The sequence below is a fragment of the Physeter macrocephalus genome, chromosome 4 (genome assembly GCF_002837175.3).
Source record: "Physeter macrocephalus isolate SW-GA chromosome 4, ASM283717v5, whole genome shotgun sequence".
In the NCBI taxonomy this organism is placed as follows: domain Eukaryota; kingdom Metazoa; phylum Chordata; class Mammalia; order Artiodactyla; family Physeteridae; genus Physeter; species Physeter macrocephalus.
This window is the reverse complement of record NC_041217.1, coordinates 98,836,500-98,859,309: the sequence shown is the minus strand read 5'-3', so window position 1 is coordinate 98,859,309 and position 22,810 is coordinate 98,836,500. Positions and strand designations below refer to the sequence as shown.

General features: G+C 36.1%; 1 protein-coding gene across 1 annotated transcript in view; it reads left to right on the top strand.

Moving 5' to 3' along the window:
* The first annotated feature begins 9,063 nt into the window (after nt 1-9,063).
* The window catches only part of PTBP2 (polypyrimidine tract binding protein 2), an 89,075-nt gene continuing 75,328 nt past the window's right edge, over nt 9,064-22,810 (top strand). The window contains exons 1-2 of the mRNA XM_055084441.1: nt 9,064-9,258; nt 11,113-11,143. Of these exons, the coding sequence (XP_054940416.1) occupies nt 9,251-9,258; nt 11,113-11,143 (39 nt within the window). The 5' untranslated portion in view covers nt 9,064-9,250. The remainder of the gene's footprint in view (nt 9,259-11,112; nt 11,144-22,810) is intronic.

Here is a 22,810-nt window from a genome sequence, read left to right as displayed (position 1 = left end):
AAAGATTTGCCATCTGTTGTGCAGGCAGATCACTAGAAGTAATAATGTTCCTAAGTAAACTTTCTTTTAACTTCCCACTTTAGCTCATTTGTCTTATATATCTAATTACTTATTCATATATTCAAACATTTTTATTGAGTGTCAATTCTGGTCCAGGCACTGTGCTAAGCACGTACAATAGAGAGATGATTACCACTTGATTTAACAAAATCTGTTCATTAATTCATTCCATAATGATTTATTGACTATTTGCTTTGTGCCAGGTATTGTTCTAAGTGTTGGAAGAGCAGCAAAGGACAAAAAAATGCAAATTTATTACCCTCATATAGTTTGCATTTTGAGAGATGAGACAAATAATAATCCATTAAACATTTAGATATACAATATAATGTTACACTGTTAATTCCTAAGAAGAAAAAAAGAAGTAAGAAAGGGAATAGAGTGATGGCAGAGAGTTGCTATTTTGCCTTTCTGAGGGAGGGGGTCACTTCTGAGCAAGACTTGAAGGGAGAAAACCATGCAAAGGTGCAAGAGAAGAGTGTTCAAAGCAGCGAGCCCAGCCCGAGGTTGATGTGCTTGGCAGTGTATTCTAGATACAGCAAGGTGACCTGTATCAGTGGTGTGTTGGAGACACTTGTACACACCCTCAAGAGCCAACTCTGCTCACCTCTTCCCATATCCATGTTTAGTCATGCTTGTAGCTTGAAATCAGCCATGGAGGAAGAATTTAAGTCATGCAAATCAACAAACATGACCAATGAGAGCTTTTCTCCCAGTATTCTGCCTCTGTTCCCATGCACTGAGTCAGGGGAGAGTAGTAGTGGTGAGATCATCTCAGGGGGCAGATCTGACTTCTATAAGACTGGTTCACATGGTGGAGACCTGGCAAAAAAGTTATGCTTGTTTTCTTATGTAGCCCTACAATCTCCCCCAACCTCAGCCCCTGAGGTGGAGAGAGTATCCCTTGTAGTTACTCCTCCTTGTAATTGGCAGGCAGTGTCAATGAAAATTCCCTTTGTCCCACCCTTGCACTTATGTGCATTTATGTGCCACTCCTGCTTTTTAAAAATGTTTAGTCTTTAACACCTATTTTATCATTTTTATAGTACCACCAACAACTAAATCTGAAAGAATAAAAAAGCTAAGTTGAGGACAGGAACAGAAAATGCTATTGATAATACCACCCAAAGTAAGTAGGACATAAGAATGGCTTTAAGGTTCCCAAATTGAAATACATAGTACATTTGTAAAGTTCCAAAATACTCATTCTAGAACTGTTATCACATTTTTAAGAACTTTATGTCAAGCACTAATATGATGGTGATAAAGGTAAAGTAACTAATGCATTGCAAAAAATGTCATACAACTTTTTTTTTAATTGACAGTGTATGTAGTTCCAATTAATGTGTAGAAAGAATATTATATTTACCCTTTATATATAAATGGTAGATTTCCTTTATTACCCCAGAACCTATAAATGCAGATAAACAGTGGTTAAAAGAAAAATAAATGTTTATTGGGTATAAGTAACAGAAAGAACTTGACTAGCTTACTAGCTTAAGGAGGGAGAGAGAGAGGGAGGGAGAGAGGCTCAAGGGTAGGAAAACCACTGGGCCTTAGGAATGACTGGAATAGAAACTGGAACGCCTGATAGCCAGGCAGTATAGACTCTCATTAAGTTTTGCTCTCTTTTTGCATCAGCTTCATTCTTTTATTCCCTCTACAGACCAGTTATCTCTGCTCGTTAGCTCATATGGTAGAATATGGTTGTCCATTACTTCTGGGTTCAGATGTTACCTTTCTAATCACGTAAGAAGACCAGCTGAGAGTCTTTTCTCCTATCTCTAAATTTCTAGGTGGAAGGATCCAATTGATACAGTTTGCTAAGCTGCCCTTTCCTGGTCTAATCAGCTGTGGCCAAAGGGACTGGGCTCTCACAGTACAAATATGGCACATCAGAATACTTCAGACCTGATTCTAGAGTAGAAAAGAACTCAAAACATCACTGAATTCAATCCACTGCCAAATGCAGTGATCTCTTCTGTCTGCTCTCTGACCGATGGCTATATTCAGCCTCTGCTTAAACACTCATAATAACAGAGAGCTGACTAAAGCATGAGGCAGCTCATTCATGGGTGAGGCAGTTTTATTGTTAGAAGGTCCATTCTTACATTGAGCTGAAATCTCTGTAACTTCAATCCATTATACTTTGTGGAACAATAAATAATATGCCTAATTCCTCTTTTTACTTGAAAGCCCTTTATTAATTAGAAGATAACTAACATGTTCTTCACTGGTTTTCCCCAGTGTAAACATCTCCAACTCCTTCAAACGTTCTTTCTCTGGTAAGAATCCCCCATCCTTCCCTATTTTAATAATTAGTTTGCTTTCAGCTGTCTAAAAATGATATTTTTACTCCAAAGCATAAAGCAGTAAAGGAACCACCTTTGCTCACATCACTGGCAAGTCCAAAGTCAGTCTTCAGCAAGTGGGTGGTCCAGCAAGCTCAGTTACACATTCATCACTCAACAAACGCTTAGGGAGCATCTACTATGTGCCAGACATTTGTACTAGGCATTTGAGGTATGTCAGGACCCAAACAAACTGCCATTCTAGAGCTTATATTCTAATGGAGAGAGACAGATGGTAAACAATAAATGTTTAAAAAATAAACAAATTATATAGAAGGTTAGAACGTGGTAAGTGCTTTTAATAAAAAAAAGTAGAACAAGGAAAGGGGGCTGAGATTGGGGGCGGGGTAGCAGGTGGCTGTATCAGGGTAACTTTAATTGAGATTTCAATAAAGACTTAAAGATGAAGACTTTATTGGGGGTGTACATAGGAAGTGGGAAAGGGGATATTTGAGGGAAGAGCCGAGAAACAGCTAAAGAGGAGACCCTAAGGTGAGACAGTGCCTGGAATATTCTAGGAACAGCAAAGGCCAGTGTGTCGGCAAGAAATGAATATAAAAAAAGAGAGTTATCTCGGATGAGGACAGAGAGAGGGCAGGGGACCAGATCATGTAGAATTTATAAACCTTTGTAAGGACCTTGCCTTTTACTCAAAATGAAATCAAGCTCCATCTCAGGTTTCTGAGCAGAGGCCTGACATGGTTTTGCTTACATTTTAAAGGAATCTCCCTGGCTCCTATTAAAAATAGATTGTTGGGAGGCAAGAGTTTCTTTCTGTCTTTCTGTAGGCTTTATGTTTAGGTAAACATAATCTGTGGCGAAAATTTGAGTAGGACACAATGGAACTATTATATGGTTAATTGAATACTTTTATTTCATTAACAAATCCTAATACTGTAATTGCTTTGGGTCAATGCTTCATGATTTCTTTATAAGGTGTATCTTCAAACCATGTATCCCCTAATATGTAGAGCATTTTGCAACTGATCTTTAAAAACCTAAATAGGAGACTCTACATTTATATTCCTGTTGCATTCCTTTCAGTATCATTTTGAATGCTGATTCTATCTTCCTAATATAAGTTATCTGTCATTTGCAAATTTGGTAAAAATACTTCATCATAAATATTAAATAAGGACAAAATCATATTCATTTCCCCTTTCTTAAAAAGATACTTTATTTCTCTAGTAGAAAATGGGTATAGGGGGTGAGGGAATTATAGACTGAAGTGACGATGCTCCAACAGAAATACCTATTGGCAAAATAATTAAGAGATTCAACCAAACCTGAACGATTTTCAGCTCTCATTTCTCAGTTTTTCATTGCCGGTGTTAAGGAGCAAATGTATTCAAATTACTTTGAACACTCTAGAAATATTAAAATATATTTTGAAAATGCTGATGGTTTCCATTTTTTATTTGGTTCCTTTCTGTGTGAAGTTATCAAAGAAGAATTTAGTTTGGAAGAGTTACTTATTCCAGGAATGAGCTTAAAAGCTTTATTTTTATTTGTAGATCACTTGTCAGTTATCATTTGTGTGGTTATTTGCATAAAGTCAAATAAATTATAATGTGGATTTTATAATACATTTATAGCGTTTCATAATTTATGATATTATAAAGCAAAATGATGTTGTTTCTTTTGTATTTAGCATATTTTTCATCTTTTACTTTTTTCTTTACTTTTCTCCATTCATTATCCTACTTTAGTTCTTTATGCACGATCATTCTAAAAACTGCTGATCCACTCAAACTATTGTGTTCTCTTCCAAGAATAATCTTTATTAAATGCACAGTATAGGAAGGACAGCCAGCTATGCTGAACTTTTTTCAGTGAACAAGTAGATAAGCAGTCACTTTTGCAGAATACAAAAGAGCAATATTTGTGCTAAAACAGTCCTTTGTTCGCTGCCATCTAATCCTTTCTTTTTTAATGTAAAATTTATTTTTACCACAGTAACACATGCACAAAGCTTAAAAAATAAATAGTTCTGGAAGATTTATCATGAAATAAACAAACCCAAACTATACTCTTCTGTCTCACCCTTTTCTTTTCCCTAAGTATTATATCCCAGAAACAACAACTTTAAACTCTTCTTCCTGATTTTCCTGGTATTTACCTCCATGCTTCTGATTAATATGTTCATCTGCCATTTTCTCACCTATCAATTCTAGACATTATCTATTGGCTTCCTACTTAGGAATATGAGAATTTGTATTCCCATCACACAGACATATGCACACATCCCTGCTTTATTTCCATCCTCCCATGAAATTGTTTCACATCTTAATTTATTAATATTCAGTGCTTACATTTTTATGAAGATGTAACTATTTTTATAACTGATCCACAGAGTGTACATGATTATATCTCCTTAAAACTTTATCTTGAAGTTAATCTTTAAAAAGTTTCCAGGTATCTTTTATTATTTTTCCCCCTAAGTTTGCCAACAGTACTATAAAACTCTGCTCAATATATTCAGACATTTTTGGTCTATAAGTTCCATGTTTTTCCTTGGAGACATGTTTCCTGGAGCCCTCTGGTCTCATATTGCATTGGAACCCAAGGACTGATATATGGCTGTATAGCTGTTGGCCTAGGCCTTAATTCCTTGATATCTAATTTACTTCTCTTATATGTTTGATCTCTGGTTTCCTGGGTACCACATCTTCTTTACTGATGTATTCCTTCATTGGGACATGCATCTTCCAGAAGATTTCAAAGAAAAAGTACATAGAGAACAAACTTTTCTACATTTAGTGTATCTAGAAGTATCTTTATTCTATTTTTGCACATTGATAATTTGGAAAGGAAACCTTCTTCTCAGTACTCAGGAAGATTTGTGCAATGTTTGCCTAAGGTGAAGGGGGAGGTGGGCATTGACAGGTGAAAAAGAGAATCTTAGTACAGTTTTACTTTGGATGTCTCTTATTATAAGTGAGGCTGAATATTTTTGTTTTTACTTTTCTATAATATTTGTTCATATTTTATTCATATGTTTTACCCATGTTTAAAAATTTGGTTGTTGGCCTTTGACTTTTTTATTTTTAGGAACTCCTTGTATATTAAAGAAATCAGCGCTTTTTTATGATAAGAATTGGTAATATTTTCCTGCAAGGACTCAAGGACCTGGAGGGTAATTTGATAGCATCTTTTAAAATAAAAAATGCATTCTACCCAGAAATTTAATTTCTAGTATCTATCCAGCAGATATATTCACACATGTGAAAAATGACTTAGAAACAGGGATATTCATCAAAGATTTGTTTGTAAATAGCAAGATTGGAGGCAACCTAAGTGTCCACCAATAAGATCTAGTTAAATAAATCATGACTCTTATTTGGTGGAATATTTTGCAGCTATATATAAAGAATAAGATATTTCTAAATGTACTTACTGATAAGGACAGATCTCTAAGATATATTTTTAAGTTAAAAAAAAGTTACAGGGCAGTGTGTACTGTGGTTACTACTGTGTAATAAAAACTATGTATGTATGTAATCAATTTATGCATTAGAGTATATGTGGAAGAATATACAGTAAACTGGTCCTCAGTAGCTGGAGAGCAGGAGTTAAAAATATGTGCTTCTTCTTTTTGAAACAGCTTTATTGATATACAAGTTACATACTATGAATATCACCAGTATTAAGTGTATAATTCGATGAATTTATCATATTTAGCATATTTACAACTATCACCACAATTTAGTTTTAGAACATTTCCATTAGCCTAAAAAGAAAATTATGTCCATTTAGTTATTCCCCATCCCCACTCCCAGCCCTAGGCAACCACTAATCTACTTTCTGTCTCTCTATGTTTGCCATTTCCAGGCATATTGTATATGCTTTTATACTTTTTGAGTTTATATTTTCCATTGTGAATTTATACCTATTATTCAAAAATACATACCCCTCAGAATTATCTAATTGATCCTATGATTATTTCCTCTTCTCGTAAGAAGAAAATGCAGCATAAAAAAGTTAAAGGAAGTCTTTAGTAATACAAACAGACAAGAAGTGAGGCTAGGAATAAAATCAGAGCATTATGAAAACGATCTTATCTCCTATTTTTATTGCATCAGTATTAGACCTCATTTTGGCTTAGCATACACTGAAATTTAGGTTTAATCATTGTTCACATAAATGTAAATCTCTGTAAAAGGTCAAAACATTTACCACTCAGAAGGGAAAGAACAAATCATTATACTGAAAAAAGATATGGGTATGAAAATAATGCTGTACAGGCACTTCACTTTTTATTGCCTTACTTTGTTAGAAAGCCATAAACACTAATATAATCTTGTCATATATTACAAAGGTTGACCATCTGCTAATGTTGAGATTAATAATCTACCCCACGGTTAACTCATAAAATCATACAAATTTAGATTTGGATGAAGTTTTAGAAATTTATCTATGACATTTTCCCAGATTTATTCCACTAGATACCAGCCAATCTAATTATGTTAGTGGTGATATGTTTAACCTTTGTGAAAGTCTCTGTATAGATTTATTTATATGAATATTGTTGCTGTTAAAAAATCCAACGGCCAAATTTGTGACCTGTTCCTTCTCAAGTGAATAATAATACTTAATAACAAAAATAATAAGGATGATGATAGCAGCCTTTATTGAGTATTTACTGTAACCCATCACAGAGCTAGAGAAGTGCTTTATGCACATTATGGCTTTTAGGTTTCACAATCACCTAGGATAAAGGCCCTATTTTTAATCCCATTTTCATTTTCAGGAAAGGAAATCCCATTATTTTCAGTAAATGAAATTTATTCCTGGAGGTTAATGAACATGTCTAGTGTCACACAGCTACTAAATGAAAAGAGCTCAGATTTGAACCGTCTTTAATCAGCATGCTTTTGTGATATACATTGTTGCATTAGCCTCACTCCTGACTTCATGTTGTATTTTGTCCTTTTGTTTTATTTCTTATTTCACTTTTTGTGTCTTGACTTGTAAAGAACCCTAAATCTTATCTAGAAAGTAGTGGGGTTTAAATAAGCAAGCATATTGACTACTGTTTGTTTGTAGTCTTGTGCTTTATTAGGAGAAAAAAAAGAAAAATATGTTTTTGTGAGTATTATATTTTCTTTTGCCTCCTAAGGCCAGGTTTCCCCCCATGGAACAGTTTGTTTTTGCCAGGATAAAGCAAGAGCTAATCAATCAACATTGATTTAGTCAATGTGGGGAATACAAAGAATTACGCTAGAGTTCCTGCCCTTTGGGAGCTTACATATTTAATTGTTGAGTGAAAATACATGTACAAAACCACAAACACGTGAAAAGTGATTATTAATGGCACTGATAATGGGCACTTTATGTATCATAAGTCAATGATTAAGACAAAGAAGGCATTGTAGGAAATAGGTGTTTTTGTTTTTTTTAAGGAATCCCAATCCCTGAACCAAATCAAGAATTTTTAACATTTGAGTGCTTTGAAGAGTTTTATTTGGACAAGATGCTCTATAAGGTTTGCCCAAGTTAAAAATAATATAATTTTATGACTCATACAGAAAGTACCATTTAGTACAGTGAAACTCCAAATAGTAAAAGGATAAGAGGTTTGTATGCAGGAGATACAGGAAAGCCCATAATAGGCACTGAGAGTAACTGGAGACACAAGGGATATTTGTGTGTGTGTGTGTGTGTGTGTGTGTGTGTGTGTGTGTTGTGGTTGGGGGGGAAGGGTGGAGGAGAGAGAAAACTGCTGGCAAAGCAGTTATCCACTGAGCAAATTTTTCAAAAATGGATGTCTTTTCAAACGTTGTAGAGCCTCTGATAAAAACATTTTAAAGGAAATTTCCAATATGCTATTAAAAATAAAACGGAGACCATGAGAGATACTGTATAGAAAAGGGAGTCAATTTGAGTAGCCTTTCTTAATGCTTCTTCCATCTCTAATCAGTGGTGAAGATGGAGCTACCACTCCCATCCCCACTTGCTCTTTCAAGCCCCCAAAAGGTAGATCCTACCCTTGGTACCAGTTTTTGTACCAACTCTTTAATACATCGGTCAACCTGTGTTCTTTTCCATCCAGGTATTGTGAATATTTCCTACGGGTCCCCACTAACCATCAACTGAGGTGAGAATCACATCCATCTCCACTTGGAACTTCAAGTGTCTGGAAGAAAAAGCGTATGTTTCAATCTGATGATGTCTACTTGCTTTGGAAATACTGTTTTTACTAAGCAGTGGTCTTGGTTAACGGGGTAAAGTGTCTTTTGTTTTTTTTTTTAAGAGTATGGAGAGGTCTGCAAATAAAAGATGGCATAGAAAAAAAAGCTATAAAATAGTTTTTCCTTGGCCCGCCTAGGTCGAGGGGAGCCAACTTGGAGCTTGATTTGGAGGGAAAAGTGCAGGCTGCCTGGGGGCAGTCCTGCGGTCCAGTGACCACGCTCCCGAGGTCCAAGGCAGTGGGTGTGGAGGGTTGGGCGGTGTCGCACCCACAGCGCCCTAGGAGGGCAACAGGGACTTCGGAGAGGAACGTACAAAAGAAACGGAGCACGCCACGCTGCACAGCAGCAGGCCCCGGCCCACGGCGCGGAGGGCGGAGGGCCTCATGCGCGCGGCGGCGCGTAGGAGGCGACGGCGGCGACGGCGGCGGCGCCCACTCCCCCTCGTCCCCGCGCCCCGCCGCTCACCGCCCGCAGCCGGGCGCCGGCGCGCTCGGCTCTTTCCGCCGCCGCCGCTACCGCGCGCTGCCCCGTGCGCTCCGGAACCTTCGGCAATTTCCGTCGGGCCCTGGCCGCCATTTTCTCTCCGCTTGTGTGTCTCGCCGGCTGCGTGGCTCGGTTCTTGTGAGCGAAGCTTTGTCCGGTTCGGCAATGGACGGGTAGGTAACGAGGCCGGCGAGGAGGTGTGCGAGAGGGGAGTGGGGCCTGCCTTCGGCCCGGTCCGGGGTCGGGCCGAAACCCCCCGGCGGTCCCTCGCCAGGGCTGGGCTGCCGTTACCCAACCCCCGCCCCATCGCACACACCCCTCCTTGGGCTTCCCCCTGGCGGGCTCTGGTCGAGAAAACGGGAAGAAAGAGGGCTCGTGGACACGGCAGGCGTTGGGGAGACGGCGGGGCGACGACCCCGGAGAGGCAGCGGGCCCCGGCGGGGCGGCGGGGGATGGGCTCTGGGGGGTCCCAGGACGTCTCGCCCGGCCCTGCCCCCTCCAGGAGCCATTTCGATCCGTAACGTGGGACCCGGACCGCGGGCGAGCGGCGCGGCTCGGAGCGGGTGTAGCGGCCGGAGAGCGAGGCCTGCGTGGGAGGCTCCCCGCGGAGAGGAGGGGGGGCCCACCTAGGCCCCCCCCAGCCGTCCCAAGCCTCCCGGGTCTCGCCCGGCCCGCCCCGCCCCGGCTGGGGGAGATGCCGGTGGCGGGAGCTCCCGGGAAGGCTGAGTGGGAGCCGCGGGGGAAGGGGGGGCGGGGAGGCGTGCGGTGGCGGGAGGAAGGGGGAGGGCAGATGTCACACTCCTTTGTTTTCACTGGAGTCCGCTAGTGGGGGCGGGAGGCTGAAAAAACGCCTTTCTGTGTGGCCTAAGATCGTTCCAAGCTTGGCAGAAGGGCCCAGCAATTAAATCATCTCAAAAACGAAGTGTTTGTGGTCGACATCAGTCACATGGGCAAAGGCCAAGAGCCATGGCAGAAACAAGAGTAGATAGTCAACACAGGGCCATCTTTTCAGCTACTTTGACCAGTTTCTGGAAAAACAAAAACAACTCCAAAAAGCCAGAGCCGTGCTGCATCTTTGAGGCTGGCGATAGAGTGCTGAGTGAGGTGAGGCAAGGGCTTCGGGAAATGATACGGACCAGGGTTTCCCTGGTACTTAACGCTCCACATCTGAAAAGACTTTAATAATTTAACTCATTGTTAGAAAGGAGGCACCCTTTAGGGCGAAAATATAGCCGTCTTCATCCCGTTTGGGGGCATAGGAAAACAGTATCACTTAAAAAGTACGTTTATTGGAATCATTGATAGTATTTGAAGGGTCAGAAGTAAAATGTGAGTTTATTTTAAGCATCTGGAGTTCGGTATTTTGTGAAGAAACTAAGTGCAGGTCACATAAAAGTTAACAGATTAACAAAATTTGAATCTTCCTAGAGATTCTCTGGAGATTTTTTTCCAGATGAAACAAATCTAGAGAAGTTCACTCTTTCCCCCAGATTAATATGGAAATAGATGGCAAAACTTGCCCTGGAATTCATGTTTCCTGTTTCTATCAAGATTACTAAAGAGTTAAGTTTTAGATTAACAAAATTTGAATCTAACCAAGAGATTCTCTGGAGATTTTTTTCCAGATGAAACAAATCTAGAGAAGTTCACTCTTTCCCCCAGATTAATATGGAAATAGATGGCAAAACTTGCCCTGGAATTCATGTTTCCTGTTTCTATCAAGATTACTAAAGAGTTGAGTTAAGTTTTAAATTACTAATCAAAGGGTAAAGGGGCATTATAGGCTTTGGGGTTTTGTTCAGTTTGCTATATGAAGTGTTAAAAAATACCAAAAGTGTGGTGAGTTTCGTCACACCTTTGAAAGTCATTTCTAGAAAGCCAAGTTGATTATGTGCCACTGACCATCTTTGTTTTGTGTCTGCATTGTGAGTGGAAAATTAATGAATGATGAGCTACCCTAAAAAGTTTCAGTCAAACAATGACCATTTGAAGAACAAGAGGTTGAAACTTGTTTTTTTTCATTACAGAATTGTCACTGAAGTTGCAGTTGGCGTGAAGGTAGGAAAAAAGTTTAAAACTAATGAAAACTGGATTCCTCAATCAACTGAGTATATTATCATCATTAGTGGAAACTTCCTGTTGGCTTTTGAAAACTATAATACAGCTTACAAAATTCAAGTGTAAAGTGTTTTGTTCAATTTTTAAAGTTGGTTTATATAAATAGTTTTAACCTAAATAGACAGCAACCATAAATTTTTTTAGAAAGGCAGTCTGTGAGAATAACATTTAAAAATAGTTATGAATGGTGTTCAAGGAATTAAAAAAGCTTTCAGACATGGCTTCTTGTGAATAGAAAATAACCCAATTTTCTGAGAGGAAATGATGGTTTTAAATGGACAGATAAGTGATTTGACCTAAATCATATAATTTTAGTAATCCAAGATTTTTTTCGCTCTGCTTTTGTCTTACAAAGACTAAAATATTTTCGCCAGTAATAAGCCTCATTAGAAATCAGTTACTCTGATCTTTAAAGAGAAAAGAAACTTGTTTAGGCAGTTAGCTTCAAATTTGAGTCAGAAGTTATAAAGCTGGTTTGTGTGTCTGTTAAAGAAAGATAGGCCTTATGGTAGAGATTGTTTGAAATCTTTCCTCACTCACTATGGCCAGGAAAACTACTCATACTTTAAACCTTAATTCTAGTGCTTAGGCCTTTCATTTCCTTGAATCCTTGCATATTTTAACATCATGATGTATTATAAATTTTTGTTTGTAAGCCTTTCTGCCCTGTTAGGGCATGGTTCTTGTCTTAAATCTTCAATTTTCCAAGCCTGACACAACATCTTCGAAGCCTAGTACTAAGATACTTGTTGGATGCAATGACATTTCCCCCCTTCAAGTGTGAATAGTCTTGAGAGGCTGTGTGCTTAGTCCAGTTATGCTGACTGTTCCAAATAATTTTTGGAATTCTTAAAATTTCATCCATAACAGTGTGATATTATTGAGAACGCTTTTGGAGATAGTTTGTGTTTTCTTATTGTCCTCTGTATCTAGTAAACTAAGTACTTGTCCATGCTTTAATATTTAGGCTTGTCAAGTTCATATTATGTAGATTGAGGGAGAAATGATGAGCTCTTTGTGGGAAGGTGTATTTATTTTTATTTGGCAATGCTGTTTTCTAAGTTGAGAGTGCAAGATGTAGATATTATAGTTACCATCCAAACAGCCTCTGGAAGTGAATTTTTTTAAAGAATAAATGATTCAAGTGTGAGTTGGATGAGGAGAAAAGGAACTCACAGGACCCCGAACAAGCAGAGAGAAATGAGGATGCCTGGAAGAGGATGTACAGATTTGGTTTATTGGCAGTTTTCTGTATTAGTAGTTTGAAGAGAAAATATTAGAAAATGATATAAAAGTAATTGCTAGCCAATTTTTTTGTCCAGTGTTTAATATAAAAGTTTTGATAACTAAAGTTATGTTTTAAATAATTTTCTAGGATAATGGTTAAGAATTTTTGCTTTGGCGTCAGACTTAGGTACAAGTAATTAAGCTTTTATGAAATTAAAAAAAGAAAAATAATGTGCATGGTTAAAAAAAAATTTAAAGTGAAAAGTATTTCTCCCTGATATCCAGTCCTGTTTCCTATTTATTGGCAGTTTTCTGTATTAGTAGTTTGAAGAGAAAATATTAGAAAATGATTTAAAAGTAATTGCTAGCCAATTTTTTTGTCCAGTGTTTAATATAAAAGTTTTGGTAACTAAAGTTATGTTTTAAATAATTTTCTAGGATAATGGTTAAGAATTTTTGCTTTGGCGTCAGTCTTAGGTACAAGTAATTAAGCTTTTATGAAATTAAAAAAAGAAAAATAATGTGCATGGTTAAAAAAAAAATTTAAAGTGAAAAGTATTTCTCCCTGATATCCAGTCCTGTTTCTTAGGTGTAGATAATTATGTTAACATTTTTTTGGTGCATTTTTTCCTGAAATTATTAGTTTATATATTAGCACACATATAAACATCCTTGTTCAGCGGCACATGGATTCATGCTGTGTGTACTGGTCCATATCTTGTCTTTAAAAAAAGCTTTATTGAGATACAGTTTGACATAAACCGCATATATTTAAGGTATACTAGTGTTTTGACGTGTATACACCTATGACACTATCACCACAATCAAGATAATGCACCCCAGAAGTATCATTTTGCCCTTTTGTAATCTCTCCCATCTGCCTTTCTTTCCCCAAGCAACCACTGATCTGCTTTCTGTCACTATAGATGAGTTTGCAATTTTTAGAATTTTAAACAAATAGTCGTACAGTATGTACCTTCTTTTTGCCTGGATTATTCCACTCAGCATAATTATTTTGGGATTTCACTGATGTTGTGTATCAATAGTTCATTTATTTTTATTGCTTTGTAGTATTGCATTGTATGGATATACAGCAATTTGTTTATCCACTCAACTCTTGATGGACATTTGGATTGTTTCCAGTTTGGGGCTATAATAAGTAAAGCTTCTGTGAACATTCCTTTGCAGGTCTTTTTGTGAATGTAAGCTTTCCTTTCTCTTGGGGAAATACCTATGATTGGAATGGGTAGATCATATGGTTAGGCATATGTTTAACTTTTTAAGAAACTGCAAACTATTTTCTAAAGTGGTTATACTATTTTACATTGCCACCAGCAGGATATGAGATTTCCAGTCCATCTACATCCTCTCCAGTGCCTGTTGTCTGTTTTTCTTGATTATAGAGATTCTAGTGGATGTGTAATCTCTTTGTGGTTTTCATTTGCGTTTCTCTAAGGTCTTTGGTGCTGAACATCTTTTCATGGGCTTTTTGCAAGCTGTGTATCATCTTTGGTACAGTGTCTTTTTAAATCTCTTGTCCACTTTTTAAGTTGATTTATTTCTTTGAGTTGTCTACATTTCTGGTTACAAGTTCTTTATCAGATATATGGTTTAAAATATTTTCTGCCACTTGTGTTTTCATTCTCTCCACAGTGTTTTGAAGAGCAGTAGTGCAGCAGTTTTTAATTCTGATGAACGTCAGTTTACCAGGTGTTTTGTGGTGTTTTTTGTTTGTTTGTTTGTTTTTTGGTTTGGTGTGGTTCATGCTTTTGGTCATATCTAAGCCATCTTCGTGTAACCCAAGGTCACGATGATTTTCTCCTCTGTTTTCTAATAGAAGTTTTGTAGTTTTTAGTTTTGCATTTAAGTCTTTTTGAGTTAATTTTTTGTAATATGGTGCAATGTATGAATCAAGGTTTTTTGGGTTTCGATATGGACATTTACTTTTTCTAGCAACATTCATTGAAAAGACTATTTTTTTTCATTGAACTGGCTTTGCACCTGTGTCAAAAATCAATTATGTACGTACGTATGATTCTATTTCTGTACTGTATTCTCGTCCATTGACCCATTTTTGTCTACCTAGTAGCCAAAAACGTACTGTCTTAATTACTGTAGTTTTATATTAAATCTTGAAATCAAGTAGAACTTTGTTCTTTTTCAAAGTTGTTTTGGCTCTTCTGGGTCCTTAACATTTTCCTATGAGTCAGTTTCTACAAAAAGGCCTGCTGGGATTTAATTGAAATTAACTTGAATCAGTAGAGCAATTTGGGGAAAATTAACATCTTAATGTTGAGTTTTCTCATCCATGAACACAATTTATCTTTCCATTTACTTAGGTCTTTCATTTCTTTCAGCATTGTTTTAGTTCTCACTGTATAGATTTTGTATTTTTTTGGTCAGATTTATCCTTATTTTGTGTTTCTTGGTGCTATTTCAAGTAATATTTTAAAAAATCAAATGTGTATTTGTTATTAATATATAGAAATACAGATTATTTATGCCCATTGCTCTTGTATTCAGCACCTTTGCCAAACTCATTTATTAGATTGAACAACTATTTGGTAGATGCCGTCAGATTTTATATATACACTGTTCATCTTATTTTTTATCTGGATGCCTTTTGTTTTTCTTGCCTATGGCATCTAGTATAATATTTAAATGATGAGAGCAGGCCTTCTTACTTTTTTCCTGATATTAGGGTAAATACCTTAAATGATATATTTTTTTCTTAAAAGTTTGGTACAGTTCACTAGTGAAGCTGTGTGGGCCTGGTGTTTTCTTTGTGGGAAGGTTTTAAACTACACATTCAATTTATTGAATAGATACAGGACTATCCACATTATTTATTCTGGAGTGAGCTTTGGTAATTTTGTTTTCATAGAATTAGTCTGTTTCATCAAAGTTGCTGAACTTATTTGCATAGGGTTGTTTGTTGTATTACATTTTTATATTTTTAGTATCTGTAGAATATAGTGATGTTGCCTCTCTCATTCCTGGTATTGATAATTAGTGTCTTCTCTTTTCCCTATCAGTCTGGCTAAAGATTTATTGATTTTATTAATATAAAACAGAAAACAGCATTTGGTTGCATTGTGTTTTCTCTTTCCCATTTTATTGATTTCTGCTGTTTTAATGTTTTTCTGCTTTGTATTTAGTTTGCTCTCTTCTTAACATTGAAGTTGATGTAGTTGACATATCTTTTCTAATACAGAGAGGTTTAATGCCATGTATTTTCATACAAGTGTTGCTTTCATGGTACCCCTCAAATTTTGACATTTATACTTCTTTTCATTCAGTTCAAAATACATTCCAATATGTTTTTTTATTTCTTTGACCCATGGGTTATTGAGAAGTATGTCATTTGATTTCCAAGTATTGGGAATTTTCCATGTATTTTTCTGTTATTTATTTCTAATTTAATTCCATCATGCTTAGAGAACATATTTTGTAAGACTTGAATCTTTGTAATTATTTTATTGTTTTATGGTTCAAATATATATCCTGTTAGGTTTTGTTTGTTTGTTTGTTTGTTTTTCAGTATGCGGGCCTCTCACTGTTGTGGCCTTTCCCATTCCGGATGCACAGGCTCCGGATGCACAGGCTCAGTGGCCCCAGTGCCTGTTGTCTGTTTTTCTTGATTATAGAGATTCTAGTGGATGTGTAATCTCTTTGTGGTTTTCATTTGCGTTTCTCTAAGGTCTTTGGTGCTGAACATCTTTTCATGGGCTTTTTGCAAGCTGTGTATCATCTTTGGTACAGTGTCTTTTTAAATCTCTTGTCCACTTTTTAAGTTGATTTATTTCTTTGAGTTGTCTACATTTCTGGTTACAAGTTCTTTATCAGATATATGGTTTAAAATATTTTCTGCCACTTGTGTTTTCATTCTCTCCACAGTGTTTTGAAGAGCAGTAGTGCAGCAGTTTTTAATTCTGATGAACGTCAGTTTACCAGGTGTTTTGTGGTGTTTTTTGTTTGTTTGTTTGTTTTTTGGTTTGGTGTGGTTCATGCTTTTGGTCATATCTAAGCCATCTTCGTGTAACCCAAGGTCACGATGATTTTCTCCTCTGTTTTCTAATAGAAGTTTTGTAGTTTTTAGTTTTGCATTTAAGTCTTTTTGAGTTAATTTTTTGTAATATGGTGCAATGTATGAATCAAGGTTTTTTGGGTTTCGATATGGACATTTACTTTTTCTAGCAACATTCATTGAAAAGACTATTTTTTTTCATTGAACTGGCTTTGCACCTGTGTCAAAAATCAATTATGTACGTACGTATGATTCTATTTCTGTACTGTATTCTCGTCCATTGACCCATTTTTGTCTACCTAGTAGCCAAAAACGTACTGTCTTAATTACTGTAGTTTTATATTAAATCTTGAAATCAAGTAGAACTTTGTTCTTTTTCAAAGTTGTTTTGGCTCTTCTGGGTCCTTAACATTTTCCTATGAGTCAGTTTCTACAAAAAGGCCTGCTGGGATTTAATTGAAATTAACTTGAATCAGTAGAGCAATTTGGGGAAAATTAACATCTTAATGTTGAGTTTTCTCATCCATGAACACAATTTATCTTTCCATTTACTTAGGTCTTTCATTTCTTTCAGCATTGTTTTAGTTCTCACTGTATAGATTTTGTATTTTTTTGGTCAGATTTATCCTTATTTTGTGTTTCTTGGTGCTATTTCAAGTAATATTTTAAAAAATCAAATGTGTATTTGTTATTAATATATAGAAATACAGATTATTTATGCCCATTGCTCTTGTATTCAGCACCTTTGCCAAACTCATTTATTAGATTGAACAACTATTTGGTAGATGCCGTCAGATTTTATATATACACTGTTCATCTTATTTTTTATCTGGATGCCTTTTGTTTTTCTTGCCTATGGCATCTAGTATAATATTTAAATGATGAGAGCAGGCCTTCTTACTTTTTTCCTGATATTAGGGTAAATACCTTAAATGATATATTTTTTTCTTAAAAGTTTGGTACAGTTCACTAGTGAAGCTGTGTGGGCCTGGTGTTTTCTTTGTGGGAAGGTTTTAAACTACACATTCAATTTATTGAATAGATACAGGACTATCCACATTATTTATTCTGGAGTGAGCTTTGGTAATTTTGTTTTCATAGAATTAGTCTGTTTCATCAAAGTTGCTGAACTTATTTGCATAGGGTTGTTTGTTGTATTACATTTTTATATTTTTAGTATCTGTAGAATATAGTGATGTTGCCTCTCTCATTCCTGGTATTGATAATTAGTGTCTTCTCTTTTCCCTATCAGTCTGGCTAAAGATTTATTGATTTTATTAATATAAAACAGAAAACAGCATTTGGTTGCATTGTGTTTTCTCTTTCCCATTTTATTGATTTCTGCTGTTTTAATGTTTTTCTGCTTTGTATTTAGTTTGCTCTCTTCTTAACATTGAAGTTGATGTAGTTGACATATCTTTTCTAATACAGAGAGGTTTAATGCCATGTATTTTCATACAAGTGTTGCTTTCATGGTACCCCTCAAATTTTGACATTTATACTTCTTTTCATTCAGTTCAAAATACATTCCAATATGTTTTTTTATTTCTTTGACCCATGGGTTATTGAGAAGTATGTCATTTGATTTCCAAGTATTGGGAATTTTCCATGTATTTTTCTGTTATTTATTTCTAATTTAATTCCATCATGCTTAGAGAACATATTTTGTAAGACTTGAATCTTTGTAATTATTTTATTGTTTTATGGTTCAAATATATATCCTGTTAGGTTTTGTTTGTTTGTTTGTTTTTCAGTATGCGGGCCTCTCACTGTTGTGGCCTTTCCCATTGCGGAGCACAGGCTCCGGATGCACAGGCTCCGGATGCACAGGCTCAGTGGCCATGGCTGACGGGCCCAGCCGCTCAGCAGCATGTGGGATCTTCCCGGACCGGGGCACGAACCTGTGTCCCCAGCATCCGCAGGCAGATTCTCAACCACTGCGCCACCAGGGAAGCCCTATATCCTGTTAGTTTTAAGTGCATTTGATAGGGATGTGCATTCTGTTATTGTTGGGTGAGGTGTTCTATACATGTCAGTTAGGTCATGTTTATTGGTAGTGTTGCTCAAGTGATCTGCCTTTCCTGATTTTTTATCATTCTGTCACTTATTGAGAAAACAATATGGAAATCTCCTATATTGTGCATCCGTTTGTTTTTCCTTGCAGTTCTACCAGTTTTTGCTTTATGTTTTTGAAGTTATAATTAGTACATAAATGTTCAAGATTACTATGTCCTCTTGATTCATTGACCCCTTTATTATTATGCAGTGACCTTTTTTATCCCTGGTAATCTACTTTGCTTTAAAATTTAAAATTTTTAAAAATTTCTTTGCTTTTTTAAAATTTCTTTGCTTTACTTTTTCTGATATTAATACAGCCATCTTGGCTTTCTTTTGAATACAGTTTACATGGTATATCTTTTTCCATTATTTTACTTTCAGACTATTTGTATCCTTAGATTTTAAAGTATATTTCCTGTAGACAGCATAAAATAGAGACTTCATTTTTAAATCCTATCTTACACCCTCTTTTGGTTGTTGAGACCCTTCACATTCAATACTGTTATATTAATATGGTTAGTGTTAAAAGTACCACTTTGTTGTTTGTTTTCCATTTGTCCCTTGTGTTCTTCGTTCCCTTTTTTTTCTGCTTTCTTTTGGATTGAGTAATTTTTTAAATTCCATGTTAATCTCTTCAGCTGATTAGCTTATAGCTGTTTTGTTATGTTGATAGCTGTTTTAGGATTTATAGCATCTTTAATTTATCACAGTCTTAACTCAAGTAGTATTTATGCTACTTTACATATACTATGTGAATATTAGAATACTTCTCCCCCTTTGGCCTGTGTACTATTATTATAACATTTTACTTCTATGTGTTGTAAATTCTATACAGCATTCTTTTTATTTGTTTAAACAGCCATTTATCTTTTTAAAAGATTTAAACAAGAAGACAAATTATCTTCTACTTTACCCTTAACATAGTTGTGCACATGCATTGGATACTCAGGGAGGATTCTCTGCAGATTTCCGGAGTTCTCTCCGTGTAACTGTCTTTGGAACTTTGCCATACAAACTCTAGTTGCTTTGGTCTGCTTGGATTCTTGCCTCTTTCTTAACTCTCAGGGAGTTTTCCAAGTTTGACCTGGTTTCCTTATCTGAGCTGTGCCTTGACCTGGACTTTTTCTCAAGTGAGTAAGCTGGGACGATGGCGGCCTTACCCCATGGTGGTTTTCTGACTCTCCGGGATCATTGTTCATCATTGTCTGATGTCCAGTGGTCTTGAAAAACATTGTTCTATATATTATGTGTGATTTTCTTTTTCTTTTATTTTTTTTCTCAGTTGGGCAAACTGGCCCATGTTATACCTTCTTGGCCAAAAGTAGAAGTTCACTTTAAAAAAAAAAATTACATAATGTCTCTGCAGTAATAGATTTATCTTATTCTTTGTTCTATGGATGCACCACAGTGTTGTTGCTTGACATACCACAATTTAGATCCACATTGATGAACATTTTGGTTTGATTCCCTTTGCAGTTAAAAACTGAGCATACTAAAAATAGAAGTAAAAATGCAGTGTCAAATGAAATTTACAGTTAAAAAGTTTGTTAAAACCACAGTGCCACAAGTTTCCTTACTCATTTGTTTTCTGCAGTTGTGTATGGGAGTGCCTGTTTTTCTACACCCTTAACCAATCCTGGGTTTTAATAAAAATTTAGAATACTAGCTAATTTCACAGTAGAAAAAAGGTTTGTAATTTGAAATGGGTGAGATTTTTAAAATTTGACTTTCTGTTTTTGTGAACTGCCTCTTTGTATATGTGATCTATTTCAATGATTATCTTGTTTGTTACAACTCTATATGAAAAGAAAATTGATTCATATGCATCATAGGTACTTTTTCTTATAGTTTATTACTTTTTTACCTCGTACAGTTTTGGGCATCTAGGTGTGTTTGAATTATGAAGTAGTATAATTAATTTTTTTGTCTCTTTGGTACTTAAACATTTTCAATTTCAGTTTCTTTAGAATTGAGATTATAAGTTCTGAAGATTAAAAGTGATTATGCATAAAAAGTATTTTCCGTGAATTAGGTCCTTTGTTAATGTTAACCAGTTTGTACTACATAAAGAATATCCAATTTTTATAGCTTTAGGGTATGTTGAAATCTCATTTTTCATTATCCTTATAAACGTGCTGTAGACTTACTCAGTTCTCAATGATTTTAGACTCCTTTCTATTTGGTCAGGTCAGTGAGACTGTAAAACAAGAGAGGAAGTTTGTGAATTTTTAATATGAAGTTTATTGCATTTGTTTAAAATGTTTTTTTATGTTCTTTGTAATTTGTTTCAGAGGCTTCATTTCTGTACTCTTAACCATTTTGCTTTTGAAATTCTTGCAGAATAATGGTCCCAAGTAGTTAGCTTTTTTCAAGTTAAATTTCACTAGAATTTTGAAAGCACTGGTTGTAAATTGCAGAATGCACAGACATTTTTAAGTTGTGATATGGCTATTTTATTCATCATTGGCTTTCCTACACAATTACAGTAAAATAATGCTAAAGAAAACATTTTTTTGTAATAGTTGAACATAACTGATTTATAACAGGTAGGTTAAGAAAAACTGTTGTTTGGGTTTTTAGATTTTGAGTTTTCTTAAAACATTACGTAATGCTTGCTAGGGTATTTGTATTAGAATTTCAAATTAGAAACATTAGTGTGTCTGCTGAATGTCAGCACTGTGTTAAAGACTGGTGATTCAGAGACATTAAGAATAGAATATATGCGTCTCGAGGGCAGAGACCTTTTTTGTTTTATTGTGCCTGTTAAATAGTACATACTTAGTTTATATTTAATGACTGTTGAAGGGTCTCTGGCTTCAACATGCTCATAATCTCATGAGCCACTTATCAGTAAAAAGGTAAATATCAATTTTATTGCACAACATTCTTCCTTTTTGCTGGAGATCCGAAAGAGCTGTATCTTCTAGAACCTCATCTAGTTGAAGAAATAAATATACAAGGTTTAAGCAAATGCCCTATGGCTATGTTAGGGAAGATTGTTTGGTAGAATCAGAGTAGATTTCATGAAATCAGTGGATTGTGACCTGTGTATTGTGTGTGTTTGGGAGCAGAAGTGAGCAGTATATGCTGAGGGGAAGACATGGCCAAAGTTTTGTCAATAGGCTGGCACAAATTCATAGCCATTGAACAATTTAGCTGAATGATATGGATTTTACAGCAAAGGGTTTGTGTAATATATGGGAGGGAGAGAAAAAATAGAATGGCTGATAGGTTGGAGAAAATTTCAAGTATTTCATGTGGTAGGCAGTATTCCATATATCTGTAAGCTTCCATACATGAAAGTAGCTCATTATTCTGCTCTCTTTAGAACGTGGAGACTGAGCTGCAAAATAGTTGGCTTTGGTACTGTATGGAGCACCATGAATTAGAATATAGTTGTTAACTATTCTAATCTCTTACGTGGTCCATTTGTGTTCCTAAACTGTAATAGCTTTCTTAATTTAGTTTCAGGCATACTTCATTAAGGGCTAAGGTGGTTAGGTAATATTTTTACTTTAAAAGTAATAAAATATAACAGTTATGAAAGGTATGTGTTTTTGAGCAATGATTCGTCTTACAGCTGTTGTGGTGAATTTTAAACATTAAAAAAAGACACGGTAGTATCATGAAGCATTATTTATATGTCACTCAGTCCCAACAATCATCAACGAACAACCCATTGCTAAAACTTAGGATATCCACACTCTACTTTTCTCCTTCTGTATTATTTTGAGAAAAATTCCAGGTTATTTGTTTCATCCATAAATGTTTTGGTGTGTCTCTTTAAAAGATAGGGTCAGTCCTCTCTCTATCTCTGTTTTAAAGAAATACAATCACAGTACTGTTAGTGCCACCCCCCCCAAAATAGCAACAATTGCTTAATGTTCTTTTTTTTTTTTTTTTTTTTTTCGCGGGCCTCTTTTTTTTTTTTTTGCGGTACGCGGGCCTCTCACTGTTGTGGCCTCTCCCGTTGCGGAGCACAGGCTCCAGATTCGCAGGCTCAGCGGGCATGGCTCACGGGCCCAGCCGCTCCGCGGCATGCGGGATCCTCCCGGACTGGGGCACAAACCCGTGTCCCCTGCATCAGCAGGCGGACTCTCAACCACTGCGCCACCAGGGAAGCCCCTTAATGTTCTTAAGTGCCAGATTTGTGTTAAGATTTCTATTTGTCTCATGAAAGTCATAATATTTTTGCAGAGTTCATTTTTCGTGGTGGGGAGGGATCAGGATCAAATAAGATCAACACATTCAATAAATTGACATGCTTTTAAAATTTCTTTCAATTTACGAGTTCT